This window comes from Parasteatoda tepidariorum, chromosome 5 (genome assembly GCF_043381705.1).
Source record: "Parasteatoda tepidariorum isolate YZ-2023 chromosome 5, CAS_Ptep_4.0, whole genome shotgun sequence".
NCBI lineage: Eukaryota > Metazoa > Arthropoda > Arachnida > Araneae > Theridiidae > Parasteatoda > Parasteatoda tepidariorum.
In genome coordinates this window covers 46467694-46478321 of record NC_092208.1, presented here as the reverse complement: position 1 = coordinate 46478321, position 10628 = coordinate 46467694, and the positions used below count along the sequence as shown (strand labels likewise).

Here is a 10628-nt window from a genome sequence, read left to right as displayed (position 1 = left end):
CAAGCTAGAATTCCAAGGAAAAAACCATATTTAAATCAAAAGCAACGCGAAAAACGAGTTAAGTGGGTAAAGGAACATATTAAATGGTCAGAAAATCAATGGAAGCAAGTAATCTGGAGCGAAGAAAGTAAAATATCGCTCTTTGGTAGTGATGGTAGAAAATTCGTGAGACGTAGAATAGGTGAAGCACTTCATCCTGATTGCATTGAAGCAACTTCAAAAAACCCAACAAATGTCATGATTTGGGCATATATGTCTACAGATGGTGTGGGCCGAATTCAAGTGATTGATGGCATCCTGAATGCCAAAAAATACATCGAATCTGTCCTGAAGCCAAAATTGATAAATTCCATCAGGGATCTCTTCCCCAACAACGCACCATTTATTTTTCAGCAGGATTCAGCTCCATGCCACACAGCAAAAGTATGCAAAGCATGGTTTTAAAATAAAGACAGAGATATATTACCATGACCAGGAAACAGCCCTAATCTCAATCCAATTGAAAATTTGTGGAGATGTTTGAAAATTCTTGAGCGAAAAAAACGTCCATCCAATAAAAGACAACTAATTGAAGCTATAATTGATTCTTGACACCATGTGATTATGAAAGATGAACTCAAAACACTCGTTCACTCGATAAAAAGACGCTGTGAAGCTGTCTTAAAAAATAAGGGTTATCCTACTAAGTATTGATTGTGTAAGTATCACTTTTAAAAAAATGCAAATTTAAGATAGATATTACTATTAGTTGCATAACTTTTTTGTAATACAGATATTGTAATACTGTATTTATTATTAAATTTTACATTAAATTACCTTCAATTTGATATATAAACGTTTGTATTGAAGTGAAAATTAATATATTCTACTAACACACAAATTTGAAAAACATGAAACTTTAAAATATTGTCCACACTTTGACCACCACTGTATATATAATTCATTAAGTTCCTTAGTTTCCTTTAACACCTAATGGGCCGTGATAAACATACTTAACATAAAAAATGGAGTTAAAATTCAAATTAATTTTATCTAATTCAAACGTACGTAGTGAGTAAATTCTTGTTATGCCAATTTCAATTCCAAAAATATTTTAATTTGCCACTACTAAAAATAAATGGCCCATTGAAGGGTTAAAATAATAAAAAACTAAATTCGATTTTATTTTGCACATTAGTGCATGAATTTAAATACTGAAGATACTCCCATTATGAAAGTGTTATATAAATACTGTTAAATATGCCCTCATAATAAAATAAAAAGTGTTTAGACGTTCACATTAAAACATTGCAGTCACTTTAAATTTTAAAAAATATTAACAAATATTTCCTCATATCTATAAAAACTTCATTATAAATATTTTATGATGATTACAAATAATTTGATTAGCGAAGATAAATATGAATAATGAAATCCTGTTAACGTCACTAATTTCCTCTAGAAAAATACCGCCTGTCCTGAAAGAATGCCTAGGCAACAACGAGTTAGTAGAAATGAGGAAGTGAAACTTTCTATTTGCAATAAGCAACTATTAGTGCTCTGTCATTTTGTTATTGCAATGACATAAAAAATTTTAAATAAAAGGAATAATATACTATATTTGTGTTTATATTAAGTAGTTCCTTATTATGTAAGCGGCTACTTAATATTTAAAAATTAACAACCACTGAATTTACAGATACTAATTCAAAAATATATCTTAATCATATATCACGGTGACAGCTCTATATATAATTTTGTGCTCTTCATTTTAAAACGAAAGCTATGATGAAGCAATTATGTTACCGGTTTTTATCTTTTTTTTTCTTTAATTATTCAAGGGATGCAGTAGCAACCGCGTTAAGTTTAATTTCTGGCTTTGAAAACATATTATTTTAAAGGCAAAAAGAAAGAAAAAACAACTATCATCAAGTTTTGTCTTATAATTAGTATACGATTTAAATAATTGCAAAAAAAATCTCAGAAATAGAATGTTATGTTAGTTGGTACGGCAAAATCACTTCACCTATTTGAATTCAAACAGCCAAAAAAGAGATTAGCGAAATTCTCTTTTTTTTTATTAGTTCTTTGAAGAAAAAAATCCAACTTCTACTTTATATTTTTATAATTAATCTAGGTCTGATTTACTTCATAGCATGAAATAATAGTTTTATGCAATGAATAACCTAAAAATTCTTACTACCATTTTTTATTTATTTTATTAATATGAAGCCAGATTTACTTAACCATGTGGTTTTACAAATTTACGCAATCAATAACTTTGAAAATCCTGCTACATCTTTTGTTTTTATATCAAGTCACGTTTCCTTCATTGCACGAAATAGTCAATTTACCCAATAAATTTCTTAAAGGCAGAGCGATTCCCAAATAATGCTTTACGTAAATCTGTTTCAACCAATAGCAAATATTTATACATTCCATTTTTATGCCAAATATATATTTGTCTTTGTAGGCCCCCTTATATAATAGTCATAATTTTGTTAAGTTTGGTTTCAGGATTTATTTTTTGAGGCTAATCAAATGCTATAAAAAAAATTTACATTTCTCCAGAAAAAGTCATTTTTTAGTAAAAATAAGCATATTCTTTCGCAGTTACAGTAAACTATTTTATAATATAGTTTAAGAGATTTCTTTAAGACATTGCCATAACGCTTTATAGAATGAAAATGCATCGATTCGTGGAAGAGTTAATAAAATAATCCATTTTTCCCCTTTTGTTGATTGTACATAAATTGTATTAAGTAATTAAATGACTTTATAATATTTAAATTCCATCCTCTTCACTTTATTAAGCCTAGGTCTCAATTCACATTTTTTTTCGTATGTGGGCTGTGTATGTTGTATGTTTGATTAAGAAAACTAATTTTATTTTAAAAAATATTGAATGCATGCATCTTAAACTACAGATTCTTACTTTAAATTGTATCGTTAGAATAACTTTACTGACTATTACGTGAATCATATCTTATTGTAATTATAAATTTCAGTGTTACTGAATAGCGAAAATAGAATCGGCTGTATTACTCATTAGTGCAGAGGAATATTCCTGGTACACTCTCAGAAATAAAACTCTCACTATTGATGAACCTTGACCTATAATTCGCTAATGTTGAGAATTTTTTATCCGAAATCACGTAATGTGTGACGAAACGGGAACTCTCAAATCTATGTCTAAAATGCTTCCTTACTTCCAAACCTCATCGTAATTAATTTCTTAAAATTGTTAACTAGAATGACGAAACTAGGATGAAGAGTAGACGATCGGAAATAAAATGACGAAAAAAGCCTTGTGGTCTGCATGGTAGCAAGGAATTTGACTTCATGCCAAGAAGATTCTGGGTTCGAATCCCGCTTCGAGCATGGGTGTAATTTATCACTCCGTTTTATTTGTTAATAAGATGGCATTGATCCAACTATATACATTAAGCACTAGTTGTTGTTTGCTTTTTTTTTGGAAAATAAAATTAAATGACGAAATAGTTTTTTACTATTCACTAAATTAGTTTCATCTGAAAAGTGCGGATTGTTTTTCTGTCACTTTGACGTGATGTCTCCTCTGGAGATATACCAGGAAACGGTTTTTATCAAAAACGAAGAAAGTTTCGTGAAATTTGAATAACCATTTTTTACAGATCTACCATTTGCACCTGGATCCCAAAGTTATGTATGGCGTTTTACATCGCATTGGTGTAAAGTAGATGCCACCATTTTTGTGCTGGGATACTCTAAAATTGTTTGTTGTGCAACCATTTTTTACATATCTACCATTTGCACCTGGACCCCAAAGTTTTGTGTGACATTTTACATCCCATTGGTGTAAGTTATATGCCATCATTTTTAGAGTTGAGATTCACTAACAGTGTTTGTTGTTTTGTGCGAGGAAGGATTTAAATTATCTTTTGGAAACAAATAACAAAATAATAACAAAAACAAAAGCATCATCTATGCATTCAGCGTCTAACGACAGAAGTTCTTCTAATTATTGCTAATCATAAACTCAATTTACATAAGTAATTATTCGAAATATCTTTAACTTATGAAAATATTAATAATTCGGGTTTTAAATTTTTCCATGAGGCTAAATTGAAACTCACTAATAATTTTTAAACTTGATAAATCATGTTTTATATTTTAAAGCAAATATATCATTTTATAAATAGGTTTTGTCCAAATAAAACCGGAAATATTAACAATGTGTAGGAGACAAATTTAAGTTTTAAGAAAACAATTTTGCTTTTTTGTACGGTCATTTTGTGCATAATGAAATAGCTTGATAGGTAATAGTTTAGCTATTGCTTTAATTCAACCTTGGTTGTACCAACTGATATGCACTAAATTACAATGATAAAAAGAATGAACATATCATAATGATGATTTCCACTACAATATGAAATTTAAGATCAAATAAGAAAATAATATACAATGCGTAGATCATATCGTCAGTGTGACGTTGAAATCCTAGCTGTATACAAAATATTTTTCGAAATAAAATTTAGCTTTGAGATTTAAAGGCTTACTATTCTAAATTCATATGCAAAATAAAAATATAAACCATTCTAGATTCGTAGTTTTCACATTCATACCATTGGCTTGGTATAGTTTACATGGAGAAGAATGAAGTTAAATAAAAATTTGGCTTCGTATCAACGATGTATAATACACATATTAGCTAACTTAATCATTAAAAAAGAATTTGGAAATAGAAATCTCAATTTCCGAACTATCTGCCTGAGTAAAAATTTTGAAAAGGGACTTATTGTTATAACAACAGTGACTAAAAAGAAATTTAAAAAAAGAATAAAACTAAAAAGCGTGTAAAAAATATAACAATACGTTTTGACAAAACAAGTAATTTCTCATGTCAACAAAAGAGCTTTACGACACACATTATGTACATTTGTCATTTGTCCCGGTAACAAACTCTTGGTCACATACTTGTTAGTAGACTACTACTTTCTTGAAGTCAATTTCATTTGCCTGTTATGAAATGAAATGAAACACAGCGCAAATTTATTTCCCGAGAACAAAATTATTGAATTACTACCCACACTGTTAGAAATTTCTCGGAAAAAATGATTAAATTACAATTTATTTAATTGTTAGTTTACCATATTCAAACAAAACATTCAAATAATCATAAACAAGATGGTATTCAAGCTTTTAACTATGAGCCGTTTATTAACTGCTTTCATCTAATACGGCAAAAAAAAAAAGAATTTCATCGCATGAGCCAACTAGACCCACCTAAGGAAGTCACTTAGCTCCTTGTGGTTGGGTAGATATTATAACCGAGAGGGCTATTCTGTCAATCTCATGACCCACAGAAGATGGGTTCAAGTCCCTGCCCTGACATCACAATATTTCCACTGTTCCTCTCTACACATGAAGAGTTCCCAGTGACTCCAATTGGAGACCCTGGAAAGCAAGAATGCGATACTCTCATGTACGCATAGATGACAGCACCATAAATCTATTTAACACAAAAAAGGCCTACTATTTCCCTTTTCTTACGATAGGTGAAGCAACCAGTTATATTAATTAAACCGCATTCCGTGGTTAAATTTCATAAAACACATTTCAACCACAAGCCTGGCTTTAATGTCCAATTAAATTTCTTTTTTACGGTATTAAAACCATGATAGTTGCAAAGGAATAAAAAGTTCTATAGTTTTGTATCCATAGTTTTTTAACCATACTAGTTGTACATGGTTTTAAAACTGTCAAGACAAAAATAAAATTTCCTTTTTCGTAAACTCACTGGTAAATTTCATAGACAGACCGCTGTCTGTTATTTTAGCGAAATTTCAGAGTAAAAATCCCAACAGTGTTTGTAAAAAAAAATTGGGGGGAAGGGGGTTATTTTTAGGTAATTGTAAAACTAACACAAATTTGATTTATGAAAAGAAAATAAGCAAACTAATACTTTTGCAGAAATGTTAATTTCATTAACTAAACTCATTAATTTAAGTAAAAGCAATTTTATTTGTCTACATTTTACGATGGGAAAAAACCACGGTTACTTTATGAAGAGAACGTAAGAAAACTATTACTCATTCAAAAATAAGCGCTAATTTTATTTGCTTACATTTTTATTTAAAAGTAAAACAACACAATTTTAATTTATGAGTATAAACAAAATATCAGCATTTAAGACGTGGATATAAAGCTCATCCCATTGATGGCATTGAACCAGGCATGGAACCAGCATTGCTTTTAGCTATTTCAGCTCCTTTACCTGCTGCACCTTCAGCTTGATTAACGCTGCATACTCCATTTGATACATACTTCATCATTATCTCCTTCAGTTTTTCCTGAAATTTAAAACAACGAAAGACGTAAACACCAACCATATTTCTAATTTGATTAACTTATTGTACTTCAGTGAAGAAATTGACATGATATCGATATAGAGGGTGGCCTATATTCACCGCCCTTAATAACATATTTAAAATCCAAATCAAGAAAGAAATCAAAAAAGTATGCCCATTAGTGTAATATTTATGCGAAGAAATTTCAAAAATAGTATCTGAATCAGGATCTGCTTGTCAGGATCTGCTTTGTCCCTAATGATACTTAGAGTTGATTTTAATAATTGTCGTTTGCTTCCTCCCTGTTTCCTTAAGCAAGAGAATTATATTAGTTTATCCTTCCAGAATAGTTATTTTTTTAAGTGTTTCGGTTTCTTCGCCTTAAATAATGATTTTCTATTCTTAATATGTGTACTTTCTTTATTTCATAGTTGATAAGGATTCTAAAAATACATATTAATGGCAATGATTTCGAAGTAACCTATATAAATACAATAAATATGTACAATAGATCATCATTAGAAGTTACAAAGTCTTGTTGAAAAAACCATTATCTTTGTATTTTTGGAATGATAATAAGAACAATTCAGGAGACCTTACTTGATTGAATACTTCATTCGCTTCAAAAATATGCAAATTTGAATAAACGGTCGACATGTTTCAAGCACTCAGAAACAGGAGCCCATTTTCAAGACATGCCAGACGTGAATGAGAAGAAGTCATTTAAAATGTAGAAGGTAATAAAGCTACCAACGAAGAATGGAAAAATAAGCGTGAGAAGCAGAACCAGAAAAACCACAGTAATTGATAGAGAAAAAAGATGAAAAACAACAGTAGCCGAGAGGGGCAAATCAGGGTAAAAGGCATACATTTCCACACTCTATGGAGAGATGATTTCTAGAAGTAATGTCCTTACCAAGAGTGTCAGCCTTCATGCGAAGAAAATGAGATTCCAGAGTATCAAGATGAGCTGATGTGAATGTGGTGGAAATAATTTTTGCATGGCGGAAACTGAATTCATTTCCAAGATTCCAACAATTTGCAGCAATTGATATTTTCTTGTATTCTTCTCAAGAGACAAATTTATCATGTTCCTTAAATCTAAATTTCAAAACTAGTCTAGTTCGTCCAATGTTGCCAATGTCACACTGACAAACAATGTGGTAAGTGCACCAATGATTATCATAACTGATAGTTTCTTTAAGAGACTTTTATTTTGTTAACAGGCCTGAAAATGACTTGAAACCGAAACGGGAGAAGATATTAGGAATTTTATAACAAACGGGAGAAAAAAGCGTATAAGTAACAAGTTCTTTGTAAGGATTTGAGAAAGAGGTGCGTATGGACTGATGGTAATCGGTCATTTGGTTGTTTAAAAATTGGAGAACTCAGAAATCGAAGAAGATGTGTATAATAAGTAGCAAAAACAAGATATTATTAATACTCACTTATTTACTAAACTCCCTCAAGCCAAAAAATGTTGAAAAAAGGTTGCTGTTTTTTCTTAAAAAATGTCGTTAAAGAATTCAATCTTTTTACTAATTTGTGTTCATTTTTCACAAAAATGAAGACTGGATCACCCTCTGTTGCATGTTGTGGATTGCTGAGTTCGAACAAACCAATGAAGTGAAAAATCAGTTTTCCCCCAGAGTTATTACACTGGGAAGAAGATTGCTGGAAAATATTGTTACTGACCGAGTTAAAAGTGGTTTTTTCTCAGAATCAGTTTCTATGAACATAAACCGTTTTTCCCCCTTTGATCCTAAATATTAATGTTTATCTAACAAAAATATTTATCGTAACGGAAAATTGATAAAACTAAATTTTTCAGCTCATATTCAATTCAGAAATGAAAGCATTAAAACAATACACTTTCTGGAACAATACACTTTCTTCATAGGCATAGAAATGTAATCTAATATTAAAGATGATCTGCTGCTAGTAAAAGCTTCATTAAAAAAAATTATTTTACATAAACTGTAACAAAATGAATGCTCAAAACTATAAGGAGTGATAGAACTTGTCAAAATAAAGTATTTTCCCCATGTGGTATCAAAAATCGAAAGGCAAGCTATAGGAGAAAGCCTGTTTAGTGAAAGTGAAAAATACAATTAGATACCTGCGAGTGACGTCACTGTGCGGAAATTACGTCATTTGTCGGTTCAAAAATAAATCAAATTCAAAGTGACGCCGCTCCTCGCAGGTATCCAATAAAATCTGATTTAAATCACATGTTTTGACATAATCCCTTCTCTTATTCTCAAGTTACTAAAAGAAACTTTAAAATACAGGTTCTACGAAGAATGGTACTTTAATCTGTAACGGCTTACTTTTAAATTTTCGAACCCATAATATAAATGACTTGTTCATTTTGGCCAGTTTTTACTCATTTAGAAACATGGCTATCAATTTTGTTGCATCCATTATGACAGGGGAAATTGAAAATTCCAAGTAAAGTAAATCAATATTCATTGAATCAAAAAATAATTAAATTGAATTAAATTAAATACGAATTGAATTAAAATAAATACGAATTGAATTAAAATAAATACTCCATTCAAGATGATTTAAGAAAAATTAGATAACGACATAACAGACAGCTTTTATGCCAGCAGGCAATATTTAAATTGGGTGCCTGAAACTCAAGAAGAAACGAAGTGATTAAGCCAAACCATTTGATTTAAATCAGATTTAATTGGATACCTCTAAGCGACGTTACGTATGTGCGTTGAACCTGATTGACTTCTGAATCAACAAATGCCAGGATTTATCAACGATGACGTCACTTACAGGCATTCAATCTAGGACTATTCTAATATCTTCCCTTTGATAGTTCTAACTCGGTTCCATATCTCCGTCTTACTCCTCTTCACAAAATTCCTCTTCGCAAAGGATTGCACATTATGTTAAAAGAACGTTACATTTTTCATACAACATTTTTAATTCATTGCGCTTTTCAAAGTCAACTGGAGAATATTTTTTTTTGAAAAAAATGTCGTTTTCTGTAATCTTTCAATCATGGCTGTCATGACTCAGAATTTATTATTTGGTTTAGCCTCTAAAATTAGGCTCTTAAATCTATCGTTTTTGATGATTTCCATACCTTTTAAAAGCAGAAAAATTTTTACAAGAAATTTACTACCAAATACTCACAACTGTTTGTTCAATTCTTTTGCAGCATATTCCTTCTGGTTCTTCATTGCATTTGTCCTGGAAGAAAATACAAATAGTTGTCAATGAAATTACAGAGTTTTTTCTTTAACTTTTTATCTTTCAAAATTTGATATCATAATTTTTGCATTTTTTGTTGTTTTTTATAAAGTATATATTATACGAAACAATAGCCCAAAACGATTTTTTTTATTCAATTTATTTTACAAGATATTAACAATTAAACTTTGAAGCTCCTTTTAATTAAAAAATAAATATCCAAGGATAGAACGAATGGATTTTAAAAAAATGTATCTCATTTTGAGCGGAAATAATTGAAGTTTTTGATGAAATAATCATAATAAAACAAATGATTAAAAAATTGAATTTTTATTGAAAATAATGAAATTGAAAATTATAAAATGAAAAGCAAAAATGTTGTTAATGTCGTACAAAGTTCAAGCAAAACCCATTTTAAAGTAAATTTTATTCTGAACAAAATGACTTTAAAAAAAAAAAAATGGAACGTAATTCCATTAAAAGTTATAGCTCTTTTCGCGAAACGCTGCACCGCGGCGCGCTCCGTGATCAGCGCTGATTACCTCATGCGCTGCGTGTTTTTTCATGTTTATACTCGAATTGTAACGAGCGTTTGTTAAGGTAATCCGGAGTGCTGATCTGCGTGATAATAATTATCAAATAAGTTAAGTTTCAATTGTTATTTAACTTAGTAATATCAACTTTAATAATACTTATTGTTTTTTTTAAACTTAGAATTACATTTCTAAGAAATACATTAATTCTAAGAATTTGATTTGTATATTTATCATGAAATTTAATTATAAACTTACAGATAAAATCAAGAACTGGTGAACTATTGCTGCAACCCACTGAACAAATTAAGGCATCGAAGTGTCTACAAAAATGTTAAGCTTGTGACAAAAAAGTGGAGTTCAGTATTTTCAAATTTAATAAATCAATTCATTTGTGATTCCTGTCGCCGGACAATTTTTCAGAAAAATATACCCGTAATAATTATTAATGAAAAAAGTAATTCTATTCGTAAATTTGCAAATAATTTTAAATATTAATTTCAAATTAGATAATTCTAATAATTAAAATGTTTTGTTGATTTTAGAAAATAACGAAAATATGGTATCGAATTGTTCG

General features: G+C 29.9%; 1 protein-coding gene across 1 annotated transcript in view; it reads right to left on the bottom strand.

Annotated features, from left to right (window-relative positions):
• Positions 1-6053: 6053 nt before the first annotated feature.
• LOC107438663 (uncharacterized) overlaps positions 6054-10628 on the bottom strand; it is an 11453-nt gene continuing 6878 nt past the window's right edge. The window contains exons 5-6 of the mRNA XM_016050994.3: positions 9462-9518; positions 6054-6311 (exon numbers count right to left, since the gene is read on the bottom strand). Of these exons, the coding sequence (XP_015906480.1) occupies positions 6168-6311; positions 9462-9518 (201 nt within the window). The 3' untranslated portion in view covers positions 6054-6167. The remainder of the gene's footprint in view (positions 6312-9461; positions 9519-10628) is intronic.